The sequence below is a fragment of the Drosophila albomicans genome, chromosome 3, assembly GCF_009650485.2.
Source record: "Drosophila albomicans strain 15112-1751.03 chromosome 3, ASM965048v2, whole genome shotgun sequence".
In the NCBI taxonomy this organism is placed as follows: domain Eukaryota; kingdom Metazoa; phylum Arthropoda; class Insecta; order Diptera; family Drosophilidae; genus Drosophila; species Drosophila albomicans.
Genome location: NC_047629.2, coordinates 9,610,312 through 9,631,838, shown reverse-complemented (window position 1 = coordinate 9,631,838; position 21,527 = coordinate 9,610,312). Strand labels below are relative to the sequence as shown.

Sequence of the window (21,527 nt, the reverse complement as noted above, 5' to 3'; positions counted from 1 at the left end):
TTCCAGTTGGCTGCGAACATGTTTGAACTTATGGTGTAAGGTTGGTTGTGGGTAATTTTTTGTTGACATGAAGTTGGCTGCGCGTCAGTTTTAAAGCGTAGGGAAATTTACTGTTTATATATTTAATTAATTTCACAATTAATGCAAATAATTTAGAAATTTTATTCAAGTAAACGAAAGTTCTAGAATGAATTATTTAGTGTGTCAATAAATGGTGTAAATACAAATTGAGTTGCTGCACAACATATTTAACGTCTAAAATTTGAAATAGGAAAATCCAATATGCGCTCTGTTAATGTTAACTCAAGCAGTAAAGAGCGCCTTAACAGTGGACGCTGATGGCGAAAGAGATCTCTTTACACAGAAGGGGAATATCGTAAATGTGGCTTGAGTGCGATTTGAGTGCTGTTATTTATTTTGTGTGCATGCTCCTCAGTTGGTTACAAAAATTGTTAGTGTTAAAATCTTTATTTTTATTTAAAAAATACAGTGTTTAATACAGGTGCAGCTGTCGGTATGTTTCACTAGTCGATTAATCGTGATCGTCGGTCTTTATTAGGTTTGTTTTTACTCCGCCTTAAGTGGTAGCATTTTTTTCGTTATAAGGAAAAAACATTTCGATCGCGTCGCTTTTCAGTGTGTGTGTGTGTTCATGAGTGCTTGTATGTGCACACATACAAAGGTACATAAATAAATACATACATTATACGGTAATATGTACGATTGTGGCTATGGATGTTCCGTGCGTTTGTTGTTGGCGATATTCGGTCTTGACAAATACAAAACACATTTTAATATTTAACTAATATTTATAATTCGCACACACACACACACACGTAATCGCATCACCAGCCCAGCGAATGGGGTATATCAGCTTGTCCACTGCACAGGAGCACTAAACACGTACATATCCATACATACATACAAACAATACATACGAACGCAATGAAGTTGACATTTTAACTGTAATTATTTCGAGTTCTCCTTTGCCAGTCGCTTCTCCTGCGCACACTGCACTGCCTTTTGTGTATGACAAAAAGGGTATGCGTACTCACTCGTACGTACATATACCTCTCGCTCACTCGCTCGCTGCTCCGACGACGGGCATCGTGATGAAAAATACCGAATTTTAGCTGTTATATGTTGTTCTGGTGGTTTTTTTTGCTCATTCGTGTCGTTTAGCGAGAGAGCACACTTGTTATTGTTGTTGCTGTTGCTGTGTCGCCGCTGTGTTGTTATTGTTGTTATTATTATTGTTGCTGGTTTTGTGGCTGCGATTAGAATTAATTGACAAATGGCAAAAAAATGTTGCTTATTTTTTTATTTGTGTGCTTTGTGCCGAAGCAAGAGGCAAAGGCAAAGCACAAAAAGTAACAGACATTGCAAGAGCACAATAGTAGTTGAATATATCAATAAATTATAATACAAAATTCATACAGACCTAGTAGCAAAAACCCACAAACACACACACACACCAAAACCCTCAACCGAGTTCATTGACCGGCCAACTACAAAGACAACAAGTATAACAACAATAACAACAACAGCAAACAGCCATAAACGCAGCAACAACAACACGGAATAATGTCAAGCTATGTAGATTACCACTAGCTTTATTAATAGACAGCACACACAAAGACAAGTACAAATACAAATACAAATACATGTGTATGTGTAGACATAAGCAGAGCCGGCAGCATAGGCAATAACATAAGGTAACTCTAATTAACACCTGTTACACGCGCACAAGTTAGGTTATGTTATCAGCATTTTAACCCTGCGGTGACCAAGTTGTTGCACAGTGGGCAATTCCAATGAGCTGACCTTGACAAATGCTCGCTTATTGTGGCAGGTTATGAAATTTGAATTTTTCAAATTACAGCAGAAGATCCCCTTACCTCGATTGTATGTGTGTGTGCGTGTATTAAAATTGCATTGTCATCATCGATAAAGAAAGCATAATGGCTTCGATCTCACAAAACAAGCGGCAGAAAATGTCGGAATCACAGTGTACGGATGATATTGCACCACAGTTCAATTACAAGGAACTCGATATAATTGGCACAGGTATGTTTACACTTATATAATTGTGGATTTTTCCCTCTGTAGGGTATTCCCCATTTCGTCTAGCCCAATCACTTGACTATTTACGATTTCTTCAACTTTAATGACCGCATCGAATTGTAGTGCAAGTGTTCTAAAGAGGGGAAATACTGGGCTTTGAATTTTCTTCTATTTACCCCATCCCTTCTCCTTCTTTGGCTTCTTAAAAGGGCTTGCAAATGTTGTTGCATACTTTCAGGTCAGATTTTGAAATCCACGTGTATTCGAATTTATTCGAACAATAAAAATATAGCTAAAAGGCAATTAAAATAGCTTTAAAGTGCAAGATGACGATTAAAAGGCCAACGAACATTTCAAGTTTCTTAAGTATTTTTATTCAAACATTAATCAATTACGTCACAGTGTTGAAATTGAGAGACATAGAGAAAGAGAGAGCGAAAAAGAGATGATCGTACAGTGAATATTAATGATTATTTTTACTGGTTTCTTTGTGTCATGTTTGTTACTGTTGTTGGTTGAGCTTTAACAGAGGCGTCGTTTGTGGGAGGGATGCTGCAAAAGTTTAACGGCACCAGAGGGTTAAGCATAGTGGTAGTATCATAGCAACCAATGAGACTATGAGATGTGCTTCCGTTCAGATCAGGTTACAATTGCTAAAACAAAAAATTAAAAATGGAAAGCAAGGCAAGTACAACTAAATGGCCCCTTCTCAAGGTCCATGGCATAGCCAGAAAATTAAAAACAAGTTCAACTTTTTTGTAAAAGAGACATTGAAAAAAATAAATGTATCTGCTTCTACTTTTGCTTGTTTTGCTTGCTTCATTTTATTTTTTTTCGCTGTTTCTCGCATTCATTCAATTATTGCCTCGTGCTTTTCTGTTTGTTGTTACTGTTGTTGCCTTTGATTTGTGCAAAATTTTTGACAATTGAAAGCGGCCGCAAAAACGAGTCGACAAAAAACCGAAAAAAAAAAAAAATAGTCGAACGAGAGAAGTGTAGAGAGTGTAGAGTCGAGTAGCGTAGAGTGCGAATAACGAATCACGAAACGCGAATCGCGAATTCGAAATCTGTTCTTTGTTGCCTTTGTTCTTGGGTTGTCTTTGTGTTTGTTGTTATTCTTATGATGTATTATTATAATAGAAGGTTGTAGCAAACCTGGCCTTGTACTTGACTTTTGATGCTTTTAGCTTGTTTAACGTTTTAGCCAGCTAGCAACGCAGACGTGTTGCAAAAACGTTGCTCACATCTCGAAATGTTTAGAAATGTCACCCCAAAATAGAACTCCCACGCGACGTTCCATCTGTCTGTCCGTCCGTCCGTCCGTCTGTCTGTCTGAATTGAAATGCCGTGTAGAGAACTTGTCAGACTGTTTCTGCAGTCTGCTGTCTGGCCTTTGCTGTCCGTCCGTCCGCTCCGGCTGTCTATCGCTGGTGATAAATTTCCGGTGACAGATTTTGTCTTTCTAATTTGATTCGATTCTGCCAACAGAATATACCTTCCCATCTCACTCTCTCTCTCTCTCTCTCTTTCTCTGTCTGCTGCTTCGTTATGGCTCTTCTCTCCTCCCATATAACACACCTATCGTTAGACTGCAGATATCACGCTCAAAATCAGCCGGTTGCTCGACACCCAACTGCTTATCAACACACAACAACAGCTGACTGTCGTCACCGCTCGCATTTGTATTCTTATTTTCTTTTTTCGTTTTTTTGGGCATTCGGCTTTTGTTGGGCTTTGATTTTGGTTTGGTTTTGATTTGGTTTGCAATTTCGTTCGTTACTCTTCTCGTCTATAGGGTGCTGGGCTATAGCTACCATTAGTTATGTATGTATGCCAGATTTCTACACACTCAATTTTTGGCAAAATGAACGCGTACATGAAATTCACTTGTTCTTATCTCACTCTATTATATGGGGACTGTTTTTGCTTTATTTTTTTTTTTTTTGTTGCTTCTTTCTTTCAGTTGATTAGCATTTCATTTGTGCTCTTTGCAATTCGCTTTTCGCTCCAAGGTTATATTGTTACTGTCTCGATTGTATCCTGTCTCGTTCTTCCCTTCACTCACTCTCTCTATCTCTCCCTCACTCTGCAGTTGCATGACCTACATTTTGTATAACACTTTTTGCTTACCCTTTACGACCTTTACAGGGGCCTATGGTACCGTTTATCGGGCACGCGACAATGAAACCGGCCGCTACGTGGCCATTAAGAAGGTGCGCATTCCGCTCACCGACAATGGAGTGAGTGCGACGGCGCTGCGAGAGATTTCGCTCCTTAAACATCTCAACACATACGATCATGCGAACATAGTCAAGTGAGTAAACTGCGCTTATGCGTGTATGTGTGTGTGTGTGCGTGTGGGAGTATCTCTGCTTATCTTGGTGGCGCCCCAGTATTTGTTAGAAGTGCAAAATAGAAGAAAACAAAAATACACAGATTACACACAATGGCAAGTGTCTGTCTGTATGTATGTGTGTGTGCGCTTTCGCAGTCTATTTTGTTTATCTTCTTTACCTTTTGCCATCTCCCCTTCCCCTCACACTGGCCTCGTGCAGTTATTCACTGTAACGATCACGACAATTTACACCCCCCAAACACTTGCAGTGGCAAATGCACATAAAATGTTAAGCCAAACGTCAAGCACAGCGGCGCCGGCTTGGCTTGCTCTGATAACGTTGCGACTGCGACGAGGCAAAATGATTTGCAACAACGGCATGCTATTATTAAATTGCAATTTGATGAAGCATTTGACAGCAGCAACACCAACAGCACCAGCTTCAAACTAACTAATTGCAAATCATGCGCTTTGACGATGCCAACAACTTTGTTTACAAAGTTCACTTATACCAACATGTTGTTGGTGTGTTGCCAGTACCCAAAATACTCTGCAACGCACCTAAGCACACTGGCGGTCAAAGCGACGACATGCAGAGAGCAACGTACTAAACCCCGTCGAAATACTCAAACTCTCTCAGTACTAAACAACAAAAAAAGCCGCTCAACCGCTCTCAGCAAGCAACCGGTTGCTGCGCATTATCTTTGTGCTCTGTTACGATACATGGCTGAAGAGAGGAGTGAATAGCGTAAATGGCTCAGAATGTTGAAGAGCACACAAAATTCAATGTTAGCTGCTTTGGCATTTATTCAAGCGTATTTTTGATTTATATAAAAATAATGAAAAAATGTTTATAACGCACTTTTTGGTAAAATTTGAATTAAAATTAATCATTTTTACCCTTAAAAGTGATTAAATTACGCAAATTTAGTACATAATTAATTTGTGGTAAATCGCCAAGCAAATCGGCAAATCGTTTAACAGCGCCACTTAAACTGTTAAGTGGTTGCTTAACATAATGTGAGAGTGGGGCAATTACGCTATTCACTCGTCCGCTCCCCAAGCATTCGACGCTCGATCGAAAATGTTGTTGAAGTGGCCTTTGTCTGGCGTGAGTGGAGTAATTTGATTAGTTCGCCCCATCGCCGCAGCATGGCGACTGGCGCCACATGCGCCAGCAACATATTATGACAGCTGTGGGGCATTGTGGAGACTCATTGCTCCACTCTCCCACTCGCCACTCTACACGATTTTGCACACATTCATTGCTAATTTCGATTTCCCCTAACCCGCAGACTGTTCGAAGTATGCCAGTTTTTGGAACGTGATGGTAAATTGCTGATCTTGCTGGTCTTTGAGTATCTGGAGCAGGATTTATCCGATTTGATTGAAGGTTTACCCAAGACAGGCATGTCACTCACCACAGTTCAGGTAGATCCTCGAAAAGTTCCTAAGCTGATTTATATTGCTTTTACTAAATTAATTCATAATTTTCGCAGCGTCTTTCACGGGAACTCTTGACAGGCATCGACTTTCTGCACGCAAATCGCATCATTCATCGAGATCTGAAGCCACAGAATCTGCTCGTCTCTTCGCAGGGTCATTTGAAGATCGCCGATTTTGGTTTGGCCAAAACCTATGATTCTGAAATGAGATTGACGTCAGTTGTGGTCACGTTGTGGTATCGGGCACCCGAGGTGCTGCTTGGCCAGGGTTACAACAGTTCCGTGGACATCTGGAGTGCGGCCTGCATCATTTTTGAAATGTTCAATCGCAAGCCGCTGTTTCCAGGCACATCCGAGAAAAATCAACTAGATCGCATCTTCGAGTAGGTTGCTACACAAATCTTATATATCTTTTAAATGAATTTGGATTTGATTTCTGCAGACTCACTGGAAGACCAAGTGATGAACTATGGCCTCCGAGCATTTCTTTATCTCGGGAACATTTTCCTCCACGGCTTCCCAAGCGTCCACGTGACTTTCACCTGGAGTTGTGTGATTATGCCGACGATCTACTTAATGTAAGTCGATCAAACACAAAATAATTGTGGACTAATATTTCATTTGTCATCCGTAGCAAATGCTTTCGTATGAGCTTCATCAGCGTCCGTCGGCGTTGGCTTGTTTGGAACACGAATACTTTCAGCAGGAGCCACAGTAAAAGTTAAATTTCCGATTGGGGTTTTCCCCAGCAAGAGCAGTCAAATCTGAATTTTGTTGTTTCTTGTTACAATGTTCCTTTATTCTATATATTGTATATGTACATTTATATTTTGTTTATATATATATTTTTTTTTTGTACGCGTATAAATTCGTATATGGTTAGTCGTAATTGTAATCAGCCAGTTTATTTGTTAATCAACTGCCGTTAAACGAAACTCGAGGATTTCGATCCGGTTTAAAATGTGATACACCCAGTTCAGGACTAGAGACATGCTCAGGCATACATTTAAATATATATATCTCCATTGTATATATAAACAACTAATGTTGGTATTTAATAATACCACACACAAAGAAATAAGAATTATATTCAAAATTGCTCTGTTCGTAATGTCTGTACATCAACAACAACATTAATTACTATATTTATAGGTATAACTGCATTTTTATATACATTTATATATATATCTATACGAAAATAATATTTACAATACTAATAAAGAAATGCATTGTCGCAGCATTTACACTTAAATAGTTATAAATAAATAATGGTTAAACTCGAATTTAAATTTTACTGCTTCCAACGGACGTGTGCTGTTAATTTAACATTAAGTAGTCGGCTCTGTTGATAACAGTGCTGAGAGTGCAAAAACGGCGCTGTTGTTAACAGTGCTGAGAGTGCAAGGCCGGCGCTGTTGTTAACAGTGCTGAGAGAGAATAAGGCTAGCACTGTTATTAACAGTGGTGAGAGGTACTCGGCTGGTACTGTTACTTACGATATGCTATTTAGCACTGATCGCAGTGCTGCTAATATTAAACTGTAAATGTAAGCTGACATCTTCGCTATCAAAATACAAAATTAAATTTCTAATCTCTGTAAATTTCTATCGAAAATAAAATAAGATGCTTAAAATTATATTTTACACGCACTTTAAAAATGTACCAATATACTTAATGAATTTTAAGCCAGAAAGTAATTTTTAGTTTTTTTTTTTTAATTTTTGGTATAACTTGGTCACACTGCTCCAACGTATTTTTCTTCCGTTTTTCTAAAATTATTATTTACTATGTAAACTGGCAAATATAGGAATGTATCACTTTTTTTTTAAATGCCTTAGGCAAGACCAACTAGAATGTAAAAGACCAGCGGCAACACCAAATTATCCACCTGATCTGTAAACGCTTCAACCAACGCTGCATTCAAGGCCGCAAAAACCGTTGCAAACCATTGACCCTGCGTCAAGTCCAAGATACCTCCTAATTCCAAAAACCAGACTGATAAGAGGATGGATACTACAAAAGCGAGCGTGCCTTCCACAGAACGCGTAGAGTCTGAAAGGGAATGGAGACTTTAGTTGTAGTTTAAATCAAAGGTTTTCTTTCACTCACTGCTCCACTTGTTGCGTCCATATTTGGAGCCCACCACACTGGCTGCCGTGTCTCCGACGCCCACAGCGAGCACACCTGAGAGTAACATCAGGAGGCTGGGATTGTCGCTCTGGCCACACGGACAACAAGTTAGCCATATGGGTAGCGAGCAGCCAATCAATAAACAAAACGGTGTCAATGCCAATTGACCCGCATCCTTGACATCCTTGAAAGATTCAAAGGCAGCCACCAAAGTGTTACCAAATGGCGGCATCTGCAGAAGCCGGAATAGCTCCAAGACCACAAAGACTGCAAAGGCGACGCCCGTGGCAATGTACAACAAGGCACACTGATAAACCAGGCCAGGCACAAAGACGAGCACAATCAGCAGATGGAAGATCTTGCGGACACGCGTATTGGCCTGCGTGGAGTTGCCCAGTTGCCAGCTGACCGTGGCACCTGTCAATGCCACCAGAATGATGTAGAACACAATTACAATTAACTGGAAGATAGAAGCTTAAACTTAGCCGAACAGCAATTAAGTCTGAATACTTACACGCTTCTGATCCCTGAGTATGAAGTTGAGCAGTGCAATCAACGGCAAGGGTTGCGTCACTGGAGCGCAGGTGACGGCCACAAGGAGCAGCCCAATTAAGAGGTAGAACGGCAACGGCTGCCTCAAAACAGGCAGCAAAGCAAGCAGCACACAAACCGTCAGCAGACAGATCAACGCACTCTGCATAATGGCATTCAATTGGCCGAAATCCGTGATAGGCTTCGCTTGCAGGGCAAACAAAGCGTAAATCCGACTTGTGGCATTGAGGAGGAATAGGACAAGTCCCTGCACCAGAATGGCAGCCTCGCCAAAGCTAAATGTCTTGGGCAGTGCACGCATAACGCTGATGTAGACATGCTGATAAAGTGTAGTGATAAGAAACCCGCCAATTAATGATGTAATCCAAGTGGTTTCCGGTTGCAGAGCCAGACAGGCACTTGTAACAAAGGCGGGCAACAGGTTGAATAGCCAGTTAAGTGCCCAGGCCGAGCTTAAGAGAAAGCAAAGCGTTCTCAAACATGTTCCTAATGCGATCACAATTAAATAGCGATGCACTGCATCCGATGAGCTGCAGGCCGGCGTCGTTGTGTGCGAGTGTAGATAGCTGATGGCCAATGCCAAGGGCAACAGTAAACTTAGCCAACCGCCATTTGAGGCAAAGGGCCTGAGTGTAAGAAAAACAATTAAATTGAAGCCATAATAGCGCAATAAGTTTTTGTTTACAATACCGGGGCAAAAGTCGCTCCATCTTTGCAGTGTTGACTAACACCTGTTGTGAGTAATAGGTGTGACCACAGATGGGATTTTTAAATATACCAAAGAGTAACGTATATTGAAATGGGACACTATTATGTTAACGCATATTTAAATAGTTTATCATTCGAATGTTTTCTGTATAGATTTTAATTGAAGTATTGCTAAAATAGGAATGCCGGAGCAAATATGAAGTTTACTCTGCGAAACAGTGGCTGTTAATTACAACGCGAGGAGCAAAAAAGTAAAGGCATTCGATTAGTATGAGCAGGCAGACCGATAGGTAGTAACAATCATAACAATCGAATCAAATGGTTGCTGACTTTCACTTCATTAATTTAAATATTAAATATTATACAAATTGCTTAGTACAATTAAAGGCCAACAAACACAGTAGCAGCAAAAAAATTATGGATGCGATACTTTTCGGTATTTTACGGGTTAAATGAGTATATTCAAGTAACAGCGTTAGTGGTCACACTGGTTGACCGAGTGTAAACATTATAAATTATAAATAAATAAATGAGTCCCGTTCCGTCTGCAGCAGCGTCAAGTTCGAAGACACCTGAAGTCGCAGTCGCGCGCCTACGTGCCATTATTTCGTGACTTTCGAGTGCTATTAGCGCGGCCAAATCGCATAAAAATAGCAACGTTATACACAAATACAAATTGTGGCCCGCTCGCTGTTTGTTTGTCTGTCGTGTGTTAAATGTGCATTTAAATTTTTAATTCTCCGCAAAACGGATAGAGTTCTGTTTCAGTGTATTTGTGCCAAAATCGTCTAAAAACAACAAACAAAATTTCGAACGCCAGCAGTGCAGGAGGAAAAATCACTCATTCGCTGCCTTCACATTGTTGCTGTTTTTTTTTTAATATTGTCTCAACTGTATTTTGAATGTCCGAAAATAAAGGCATCATGCTCGCAAAATCTATGCAAAAACACGCTGGACGTGCCAAGGAGAAGGTAAGAGAGCTTAACAGTAAATTAAAATAAACGTTACTTTTCGTTTTGCTGGCTGTTACAACAATTAGGGCAAAAGTACTCCGAATCAGATTTTCTAGGGCGTGACGTAGAACAAACTGAGCTGTACCCACCCACTATAGACGCCCGCCCAACTGTAATACGATGAGGTCGCGTCCCTGTCATATTTCCAATCGTCAAACTGTCCCATGTCCCCAATTAGAAGCTCTACAAATTTCATTGATGCCAGGCAGCAACACACACACACAAATCAATTTAATGTACATACGAAAGAAAGTACAAACAACGTTACGTGCGTGTGTGTGTGTGTGTGAATGTGTACATAAGTAAGTGTCCATTGTCGCTGGCCCAATGAACTCATAGGAAGATGCTTCCACTCACTCACACTCACACTCACATCAAGCACATGCCAAGCAACAACTGCCGCCACCTGTCGTCTTGTTAGGGCACTGCAATTGGAAGCACCTCAGTGTTTGTGTGTGTGCGTGTGCTTGTGATCAAGTTTCTAGCGATGATTTTCATTAGTCGAAGCTTTGGTTTTGTCTTTGTTTCTGCTGCTCTCCAGCTCTGTCGCACCCCCCGAATCCCACAGCTCTTGTTTCATCTTTTGCCGACGTCGCTGCGTGCACAAGTGAAAGTTTGGCGCTGAAGCGTTCGTTGGGTCCAGGAGCGGCCGCTCAACTTTAATGTGAATGTCAATACACACACACACACTCAAACACACAGACAGACAGGCAGACACATAGATAAAATACATAGCTATACATGTGAAAAAGAGTGTAAAAAAAAAGTTGCAGTTGACCCACTCGACGGCACGTCGCGATGTCTTGTAAACAAGTTTTCGATGCTGCCCAGCGCAGCGATCAGAGTCGGAGCCACAGCCAAAGCGAAGCCACATTCCAAAGCAGCCAGAAAATGCTGTAATCTAAGCTCTGAATGATGCTTTTTCTTTCAAGTTTTAAAGCTTACTAGTTCGCTGTATTGATTTGCTGAGTAGTTGTATATGTGTGTGTGCTTGTTAGTGTGAGTGTGAGTTAGTCTTGGCATTTATAGTTGGATTTCTAAAGTTCGTTGGTATTTTGTATGTCGTGTGCTCTTTTGGGATGCGCTCGTGTTGGTCATTAAACTTGAACAAAAATTCCTTTCGACTTTCGTAAATGTCGCATAGCCCATTGAAAATAGTTTATAGTATTTTTAAAACCAACCGATTCCCCATTTATAGCTGCTATAGCACAGCCATTTGATTTCCTGGAACTAAATTGCGCTCTACTCGAAAAGTTAATTGTATATTTACAGAATTACGAAAATGTAGAGCAAATTTCGAATATTTGAAAATAAAAGCAAACGGAGATTTCATAATTTGCGTAGAATTTATTTTTAAATATATAGACTAGTCTCTTCTATAGGCAATGAGCACGTTTTTCGCTGCCCGGCGCTTTTTATTTGCGCATTGTGTGCTCATTTCGTATGTAATTGAGCGAGCGAGCCAGCGAGAGAGAGGGAGTGAGAGAGCGAACAGATTTTCATTAGAGAAAACTTGTCAAATCAACAAAAAGCAAAAAAAAACTACACACATTCATTGCATATCTACAAGATACATATGTGTATGCCTAGATACATTTTCATTTTGGGTGCGTGACTGACCCAACCAAATAACATCGTCTCGCACTTCGCACCTCGCACCTCGCAGCATCTTAACATCTATCTCAGCGTGAAAATGTCGCCTGGCAGTCAATCTTTAAATAGATGCGGCTGCCTTGTAGTTTTACTCTTTCAGCTCTTCTATAGATACTACACACAATTTTCGGTTTTTCTTTTTTTTTTTTGGCTTTTTGTTTTATAACTCTAGTATGCTGAGCGCAAAGCAGTTGCTGCTGCTGTTGCGATTTGCTTTTTTTTTGCCTATACACCAAAGCGACACTAAACTTTTTCTATAGCATAAGTAATTTTTGTTGTTGTTGTTGGTCTTTCCCTCTATATATTTGCAAAATTTCGCCCGCGCTGATGTTTCGCATTTTTGTTTGCTATTTTTAAGCGCGTCCCGCAACAGCTGCCAAAAAAGTTGCTTTCCACTTTGGTTTGCTCTTACCATTGCTTTTGTGATTGCTGCCTATCGACGCGATTTTGCCTGATGAACTGCAGCCAACAACGATTGACATTTTATTGGCAGCTCAATTTTTAGAAACTCACAAACTTGCCGCTTGCATATTGAACTTCGTGTTTGTGTTCGATGTTGCATTTCATTTGCCTCTTCCACACTTGGCTCTTTAAATGTCAATTGAGCTAAAAAAGAAATGCTATTCAAAGCGATAAGCACACCATTCTATTATATTCGTCTATACTTTTATACCGATCCAATTGAGATAAGCATAGTGCTGAGTACATTCAACTTTTTGTTAGCATTGATTTATAAACTGAATTCATTTCGAATTTTTGTTCAGTTTATAATCGAAAAATAATGATTTTCTGTTCTTCAATTCTTGGAAATTATTTAATTTGGTGGGTTTAACTTTCCCAGGCGATAACATGAACAATTGTTGTTACAGTAATCCTAAACCCGATTGAATTCGAATCGAGGGGCTTGTTTAAAATAAATACTTGGAAATGTTTGCAAGTCGAGTGACTGCAAAAAATAAAAACTTAAGTGAAGCGCCAGCATTTTCTTGAGTTTCAGCTACATAAATATAAATATTATGACAATTTGGATTGCAAGTTGTCTGATACAAGAGTCTGATCTATTGATTGGCAGGTGCAGTCTATCTATACGCCCCCTGCATTGAAATGGGGGGCGTAAATAATGTTGCAGATTGCCTATTAAGTGATTCAATCAAGCAGAGATACCCAGACGACAATTACGAATGGAGTTGAGTTGAGTTGAGTTGAGAGGCAGATACACAATGCTATATACATAGATGCGGATACAATTCATGCTGACGTTCACTGATAATGGACAACACTCTTTGTGTGCTATAAGCCATTTGATTATGGGGTACATACTATATATATATACATACACACAGTATATATTGTAGAGGCGAGCTTATTATAAAATTCAATTATAGAAATTGCTAACAATAATCGACGGAAAGTGACGACTGCGCAATGTGGGAAACGTTTTATTTCGCCGTCTGCTTCTCTTTCATTTCATTTCATTTTCATTTCTTTTCTTTGCTTTTGTTGAATATGTCTCGTCACTTCGGCTTGATTGCATAACAATTGAATTACACTTAGCCACATTTATTGGCACTTCACTTAATTAATTTTATGCAATTGTCCAGCTTCAACGATTTTATAACTATCTGTTGACAATGATTTCAACAATTCAACATTCTTTGCAACTTGCGAACTCGTCAATTTCATATTTAATCTATCCATAATGTATCTCTAAAGTGTGCTTATCAACACCTTTGGGGGGCGCTATAAACAATAAACGAACAAGTAAAACACATACATACGAGAGAGCACAACACTCGTGCGAAGTAAGCAGCAACATTTTGAAGTGGTTCGCAAGGTCAATTACTGTTCGCAGTGCTCACAGGTCGTATACGTAATTTCGTGCCTGTTGTTTTGTTTTTGTTGTGTGTCATTATTTTTGCTGTTGCTGTTGTTGCTATTAAGTTTTTATTAGCTTCACTCTCACGCATACCCAATATATAAGTGAATGAAAAAAAAGAGCAGAGCTCAACTTTCGTGTGCTGCAATTAATGTGATCGTGTGATTAAATCGATGTATATTCCGTTCAGAACTCAAATTTAATGGCATTCACATTGACGAATCAGTTTCGACAATGTTTCGAATGCGTCATAACAAATTGGCAACATATAGCGAAGAGAATAAATGGTGCACTTAGTGAGCAGACAACTTGTCGAATACTTAATACTCTGACAGAAAAGTGACTTTGATCTCACTTCATGACGAATTCTTATGATTCGTACATTGCTCACATTTCTCTAGATATTCGAGCATGACACAAGTTGAAAGTGTATATAATTGCAAACATCGATAAGTTGCCCCTGAATTGTTTATTGGACAAAGAAATCCATAAAAGAGATTTATAGCCAATGCATTAGCTAAATTAAGAATACATTTTTGCCATACATAATAAAAGAGACTAAAGACAAAATAAGTCAAAAACTAGCAAAATGTAGATAGCGCCACAATAAGGAAGTAGACTATTTCAATACATTGTTTTTGTAGCTAGAAGATGAAAATCTAGATACACTTGTTATACCAACTATCCATAGGGTGAAGAGTGTTCTAACTTTGTGCCTGCAGGAAATCTTTGTAACATGCAAAGGGAGTCATTTCTGGCCCGATAAAGTATATACATATAATCTTGATTAGCTTTGCCTGACAATTTGGTATATTTTGTACTCTGTAGTATATTTAAAAAGTAGTCGATATACCAAAAACAGCCTGCAGCAGAAGTTCTTGATTAGTGTTGGCTGGTAATCTGGTATTTTTTGTACTGTGCAGTATATTTAGAATGTAGTACTATAACGATATACCAAAAATAGCCTGCAGGAGAAGTTCTTGATTAGCTTTGTCTGATAATTTGGTATTTTTGTACTGTGCAGTATATTTCGAATGTAGTACTATAACGATATATCAAAAATGGCTTTCAGGAAATGTACGTAATAGTCTGAAGATTGCGTTATCGTTTAGCTTTAGCTGACAATCTGGTATATTTTGTACTCTACAGTATATTTACAATACTATATCGATATACTAAAAACAATCTTGGTATATTTTAGTATTTTCCCGGTATATTATAAGAATTACACCGCACTATTTTGTCTTTATTCAAAATTGGTAGCAAGTATCTCATAGTCGAGCACACTCGACTGTAGCTTGCTCACTTGTTGGGTATGCTTTCATTAAATGTTTTCCAATTTAACCCGTGGAATTTCATTTTGACCAACACTCATGGAACCCATAAAGATATTAAGCTAATGTTAGACTAGAATTATCAGCAAATTTAGTCATGGCCTGGCTCTATATAAAGTGCGAGCGTGTGTCTCGCTGTTGATTATTTATTTATTTCGGCGACTATCTCGCCGCATAAGAATGAATGTCGAGTGTGTGTAGAATAGGCACTTGGGTACTGAGCGCTGAATGTGAAACTCTCTGGAGATATCAGATTTCGTTGAATTAAATTCGTTGCTGCTGCAATTTCGCTGGCTTTTGTATGCGGAAATGTTGGAAACAACAGCAAAAACAGCAGAAACAAAAAAAAACAACAATAGCTACAACAAGTAAAAGAGAAAACGTTGCCCTAGAACAAAAGCGTCAGTCAACCCAAATGAGAGGAAGCTGGCACGCGATTCGCTTGGGTGTTTGTGCTACTTTTCTGAATGTCATAGAGAATAATGCAACTACTGTCAGCTACAGATACAGCTACAGATACATTGTAGATATACGAGATGAAGCTTCTAGAGCTGGACGAGGAGACGATGAGGCTTGGGAAGCTTTTGGGTGGCCTTTTGTTAAGCGGGGAAGGCACCCTGTAAATATGATTCAAAATAATCGTCTCTCTATCTGCTATTTGCGAAAGTGTTGTGCCGCCAAGCTACCAAATAAAAATAAACAATAGCACTTGACACAAACCGGTTTACAGATTCAACTGCGTTTCAGCTTATGCAATCAACGTTTATAAATAATAAAGAAAACAAAAACAAAATGCAAATATCATAAATACGCGCTTAATTGACTCGTTAACGGCGTCTAATCAAGTGTCAACTTTCTTTGGCACCCTTTTTCTATGCGGCATGTAAATCCCATTCAGAGTTCTTGCAACAAATATTACGTATACGCCTCGCACAACAAGCGTTTGCCTAATTCCGCTTAATTGCTACGTGCTCAATTCTTTTTTCTTCTTCTTTTTCGTTTTTTCGTTTTTACCCATCGTTTTGCATCTGTTTGTTACGCTCGAATGCATCGCTAGCATCGCAAGTGGTTTTCAGCATACAAATTAGCATAGTTCACAGTCGACGGCGGCTTAACGAATCCGCACCTGGAACCTCTTTTTTTTTGTGGGGCAAGCAACAACCTTCGTGTTGCATTTGTTGCATTTAGTTGCACAACGGGGCAATCAGGGACAATTGTTAAAGTGCAATCATAATGCACAAATTTGAATCAGCAGCCCAGACCAGGCCACTGCCATTTGCCATTGGATGAGAGAACTCTGAAGGTTGACGTCGTTTTCAATTTGTTCTCTGCTGAATTTCAAATTGCCTTATGTAAGCAGACAGCTGAGCAGGGGTTGGAGCAAACGGAAGCGGAGCTTAAGGCATCGTTAATTTCAATGGGATTTACTTGGCATTTTAATACTATTTTCATTTTTTTGCGGTTTGCGCATCTATACACTACACGAATAATATCTGTGTCATTGTGTCTATAATGATTGTTACGACTGCGAATTTAGTTGCTAAATATTGTATATAAAAGCTGAAAAGCACATCTCAAGGTCTCAAAGTTAGCGCCTTATTTTCGTAGAATTCGTTGTTAACTTTCAGAAAATTGGGTAAATAAAATTTCAAATAGAATTTCACACACACACGTGACACATGTATGTGAAAGTTTCAAAGCTGCAATCTCAGCTTGCATTCTAAGCAATGCTAAGCTAAGAAAGTTCACTAACACAAGCAAACATTTACCAACACAAACTGAAAGCGTAGCGAACTTTGCTTTGGCTTTAACAAATTGAATATGAATAGAAGCAGCAAAGTACTTCTTATCAAAAACGTTGGGCTTATCTCTCAGTGTGACAGCATATGTACATTACATACTATAGATACTATATTTCAATTGTACGACATTTTTGTTGTTGTCCGTGTTTTAATGCGGCTTTTTCGTCATATTTCTTTTGTTTATCTCTTTGCAGGTAAATGGGGAATGCAGTCATTTCGAGTGCAGTTAAACAACAATTGAAAGCAAAATGCATTTAGCGAAATGCAATTCCTAAATGCATTTTAATGTATCGAAAAATTGTAAAAGCCAATTGCTTATTGGCCATTTTCAGTTGGCTGAGCCCACAAATGCTTGACGTGATGTGTGCATATGTCTGTATCTATCTATTGCTGTTTCTGTGTGTTTACAAACACGACGATGGCGGCATCAGGTGTTGTGTTGCCTCCAAATTGATTGTAAGCCGTTTGGTCGCATCGATCAAGTGGAAAATATGTTTGCGCAAAATGTTGATTGCCTCAGATACATTTTACTTTTTGCTTTTTTTTTTGCTCTTTCTTGCTTCAGCTGAGCCCACGGTAATTAAAAGCAGTTCACTGACTCTCTCGTTTTTATACCCGTTACTCATAGGGTACAAGGGTACTATAGCTTTGCGCCAATCTTTATGATTCCTGCAAATTTGGTTGCGATCAGATAAAAATCTTAGAAGTTATTTATGAATTCATTTGATATGCTGTTAATATGGGGAATTTTATACTCTATGGTATATTTCGAGTGTAGTAGCTAAATATAGCTCTTGGTATACTTTAGTATATTTACTTGGAAGTTATTTATGAATTAATTTTAGATGTTGATAATGGGGTATATACATATTTGGAATGTATTAGCAAAATATAGATTTTGGTATATTTTTGTTTATTCATTACAACATGGTATATTTTTTACTCTATGGTATTTTTTGAATATAGTAGGAAAGTATAGTTTTAGGTATATTTCATTATATTTATTTGGAAGATATTTATGAATTATTTATTTTTAAAATGTAGTTTTTTGGTATATTTTATTATGTTTGTTTGGAAGTTTTTATTAATTAATTTAATATGCTAATAATATGGTATATTTTATACTCTATAGTATATTTTGATTATAGTATATTCGGTTTATTTAAGTATATTCATTTGGTATATTTGAAGTATAATTTTCATTGAAAATGGGTGGCAGGTATCTCGGAGTTGAGCCTACTCGACTGTAGCTTACTTACTATACTTCTTTTTTTCTGTTTCTTCTGCCACTACACACATTTATTTATTTACAACACATGTAAAGTCTGTTTGAGAGCATGGTAGAGGCGCGAGTAATGAAATTGTCAATCGCCAGCGATGCGTGCCAACATCGACAGCGAAATTTCTGACACGACATCGAAACTACACATTATGCGAAGCAGCTTAACTGTTTTAGCAGCAACACGCACAGAAAGCAATACTTACACACTATCCTACATACATATGTATGTATATATTCCAGTCTTTGCCGTTGGCTATTTGCAATCTTTTTGGCACACTTTTTGTGCTCATCTTCTAGCCAGGAAATGGACACAGAAAGCAGACAGAAAAGCAGGAGAACTCGCAACAAGCTTAAAGTAAAATAACAAAACTCATTCGTTTGCTTATCTTTTGAAGATTTTCGTGGTGCTTGCTTTTCGAGCATTTGCACAACTGATAAGTCGTCATACCGCAAGAATTCATTACTGGCATTTCGTGTAATGGAATTTTGCGTTGTTATCAGCACGTGAAGCGTTGTCCAGAGTGGACATTATACAAAGCGAACTGCCTCCGTTATGCAATCTGATTGTTATTTTCGGGCTGATTCTGACGGAGTCTTAACAATTGACTGATTTGTATACCCGGTGTTAAAAAATTAAGGGGTATAATGAGTCAGTGATGATCTGAGAAGACTGAAGCACATCTTTTATTTGCCTGCAAAATTGCTTGGATTCGAGTGATTATAAAAGCCAGCGTTATCTGTTCTTTCAAATTAAATATAAGTGTGGAAATATTATATTTAGATTTGACACACAAAAAAAGCAAGTAATAATTGAACAGTCTTGAATGCAACAAAATTTTATTGTAGAATTTTATTACGATTTTTTACCAACGACTTTTTATTGATATTAATAAAGTTAAGAACAAGTTTCAACTTTCAATGTTTGCTCAGCGAGTATCTCGCAGTCGAGCATACTCAACAGCCGCTTTTTTACGCGTTTAACGACTTTGTGTATTCATTCTCATTTTGGTCAACAATATTGTGATTATATGGCCAGCATTTGCCATAGAACTTTTGTGGCTATTAAGCGAAACTGATAAAGAACTGTTGAGTATGGGAAGGGCACAAAAAAACATATCAACTCATTTGCCATTCGCTTTTTTAAAAGCCGCAAATCATGCAGATTAAGTTTTGTGGTAGCGGAAATCTATAAAACACTTAACATTTGCTTCAAATTGTGTGAATATTCAACAAAGTAATGGCGAATTCTTAAGAAATGAACTTGCAGTTTACTTGGAGAATTCTCTTAATCATATTCCACAAATTCAAAATCATCATTCAAGTTTTGTATACAATTCTAAACATCTATTTAGTCAGTTTAGCAATTTATTTGGCTGCTCTTGACCCGTTTTCCACAGTTCAGCAAACAGACAAAACCTAGATAATTGTAAACCATAAAGTTCATCTATAAACTGACGAAAAACAAAAAAAAAAAACTACCTAAAATAAAAACCATTAGTCTCGATGTTGTTTACTCGTACATACGTTCAACTTTTAATGGGGCGTACTTTTGGTTTTGGATTGCCCAACAAACATTTTCGGCGCTGCGTCATGCAACGTCACGTGTCGTTGAAACGTCTCTGATTTCCCATCTGATATGCAAATCACGTGTTCCCCATCCAAAGCTGATCTCAATGGAGATCTACAGGCGTGTTGGGCAATCGCTATCGGCAAATAAAGTAAACACTTGCCTTCGATTTGCACCGCCTTGTTAAACGACACAGATACAAGATACAGATACTAGAATGGCCTGAAAATGTACCTTAAGTCGCACTAACTATACAAGTGACACTCGGTTAGCCTCAAAATACAGACATGTGCTAAATGTGAGCTCATGATTTGACCGCAATTTGCCGGTAAGGCACAAGCAGAAGAAATAATAATAAGTAGGCAGGCAGACACCAAATATCTCGCAGATACATTACTTGCTTAGCGATACGTAGATAGTATTCTCAATGGCTTGTGATTGATTAGCACGGCTCTAACATATGCCTGGGCACGACCACTTCTTATATAACGCCAGCAGCTATTGTCCGATCAACTCGCCTCGTCTCGTCTCATTTCGTCGCTGCTCTCTCTCGTCGCTATATACTTTGAGTTCATTTTTATATCGGCACGGTGTCGTCATATATTTCACGTTTCTGCCAAAAGTGAAAGAAAATAAACAAAAGTTAAATACACTGCAGCAAAGCTCTGAGCATTGGCAATACATTTTGTTTTGATTTCATTAATTTATTTGGCTTCTTGCTGAATTTATTTTTATACCCGCTAGCCATGGGGTAGAAAGGTTATTATAACTTTATGTTGACAGGAAATGTATACAACAAGCAGAAGGCGGCATTTTTGACTTCTTAAATATATGCAAACATATATTTTCATAAGTTATTCAAGAAATAATTTGATATGACAAAAAAAAGGGTGCAGCTTTCGGGTCTTAATTGCTTTGGTTGACAATCTGATGTATTTTGGTATGATATACTATGGTATATTTCTAATGTTGTAGTATATCGGTTTAGCAATTATAGTATTTCGTTGATTAAAGTATTTTACCGGTAATTATTGTTTATTTCTAAAATTGTAATATATCGATATTCCAAATAAAGTATTCAATATAACAAATACTGTATTTCTTATATTTAAGTATTTTGTCGGTATATTTAAAAGGTATATTTTAATAATATTCCACTTCCGCTTTGGTTTGCTTTTATTGAAAATTGGGTGTCTATGGTATATTTCGAATGTTGTAGTATATCGATGTACCAAGTATAGTATTTCGTGTATTTAAGTATATTTCTGGTATTATTATGGTTTATTTCTATTGTCGTAGTATATCGATATACCAAATATAGTATTTCGTGTATTTAAGTATCTATCTGGTACAATTATATGGTATATTTCATAAAAATTTCCCTTTAATTGAAAATGGGTACTCTATGGTATACTTCAAAAGTTGTAGAACATCTATATACAAAGTATATAGTAGATGTAGTAGTAGTAGTATTTCTTATATTAAAGTATCTTTTCGGTATATTTATTTGCTATACTTCAATGAAATTCCGTGAATATCTCGTAGTCGAACACACTTGACTGTAGCTTTCTTAATTGATTTTATTTAATTAATTTATTTTGGCTCTTACATAAATATTCTTTTTGTAGCTTGATTCATTGAGTTCAATGTTTTTTTTTGTGTTTTACTTGCACTTGTACCAATATTTTTTGCTGAGTGTAGACACATGCGCCGCTCACTCAATGCTAGAAAGAGAGATAGAGAATGAGAGAGCAAGAGAGTTTTTC

The 21,527-nt window shown here is 38.0% G+C and overlaps 3 protein-coding genes across 12 annotated transcripts in view; 2 read left to right on the top strand and 1 right to left on the bottom strand.

Annotated features, from left to right (window-relative positions):
- The first annotated feature begins 402 nt into the window (after window positions 1–402).
- Window positions 403–7,087, top strand: LOC117570559 (cyclin-dependent kinase 4). 5 transcript variants are annotated; one of them, XM_034252285.2, is made up of 7 exons: window positions 403–514; window positions 1,883–2,067; window positions 4,213–4,378; window positions 5,695–5,830; window positions 5,899–6,227; window positions 6,287–6,422; window positions 6,479–7,087. In XM_034252285.2, the coding sequence occupies exons 2-7, from the start codon at window positions 1,962–1,964 to the stop codon at window positions 6,560–6,562; spliced, it is 957 nt and encodes a 318-aa protein (XP_034108176.1). In that variant the 5' UTR covers window positions 403–514; window positions 1,883–1,961; the 3' UTR covers window positions 6,563–7,087. The 5 variants fall into 5 exon arrangements, with proteins under 5 accessions (XP_034108176.1, XP_034108177.1, XP_034108178.1 ...); XM_034252286.2 differs by having other exon boundaries at window positions 423–559; XM_034252287.2 differs by having other exon boundaries at window positions 434–451.
- A 517-nt stretch (window positions 7,088–7,604) lies between these two features.
- LOC117568999 (dolichol kinase) lies at window positions 7,605–9,298 on the bottom strand. The gene is made up of 4 exons (XM_034249980.2): window positions 9,217–9,298; window positions 8,489–9,152; window positions 7,954–8,434; window positions 7,605–7,896 (listed from the first exon to the last, which is right to left on the bottom strand). Exons 1-4 carry the CDS (start codon window positions 9,234–9,236, stop codon window positions 7,679–7,681), a joined length of 1,383 nt encoding a protein of 460 aa, XP_034105871.1. The 5' UTR covers window positions 9,237–9,298; the 3' UTR covers window positions 7,605–7,678.
- Window positions 9,299–9,720: 422 nt separating this feature from the next.
- LOC117568998 (myc box-dependent-interacting protein 1-like) overlaps window positions 9,721–21,527 on the top strand; it is a 37,770-nt gene continuing 25,963 nt past the window's right edge. For 2 of the 6 annotated variants that reach the window (XR_007954960.1, XM_034249972.2), the window contains exon 1: window positions 9,725–10,205. Coding sequence is in view for 5 of the 6 variants with exons in the window: in XM_034249972.2 (XP_034105863.1) it covers window positions 10,137–10,205 (69 nt within the window). In the remaining variant the exon portion in view is untranslated. Of the gene's footprint in view, window positions 10,206–21,527 lie in introns of all 6 variants that reach the window. The other 4 variants (XM_034249973.2, XM_034249979.2, XM_034249974.2 and 1 more) reach the window with 4 other exon arrangements.

Coding starts and splice junctions, on each gene's coding strand:
- LOC117568999 (XM_034249980.2), bottom strand. CDS start 9,236: ATGGAGCGACTTTTGCCCCG. Junction 9,153..9,216: donor ATGGAGCGACTTTTGCCCCG/GTATTGTAAACA, acceptor TCTTACACTCAG/GCCCTTTGCCTCAAATGGCG. Junction 8,435..8,488: donor TACTCAGGGATCAGAAGCGT/GTAAGTATTCAG, acceptor TCTATCTTCCAG/TTAATTGTAATTGTGTTCTA.
- LOC117570559 (XM_034252285.2), top strand. CDS start 1,962: ATGGCTTCGATCTCACAAAACAAGCGGCAGAAAATGTCGGAATCACAG. Junction 5,831..5,898: donor TGTCACTCACCACAGTTCAG/GTAGATCCTCGA, acceptor TAATTTTCGCAG/CGTCTTTCACGGGAACTCTT. Junction 6,228..6,286: donor CAACTAGATCGCATCTTCGA/GTAGGTTGCTAC, acceptor TGATTTCTGCAG/ACTCACTGGAAGACCAAGTG.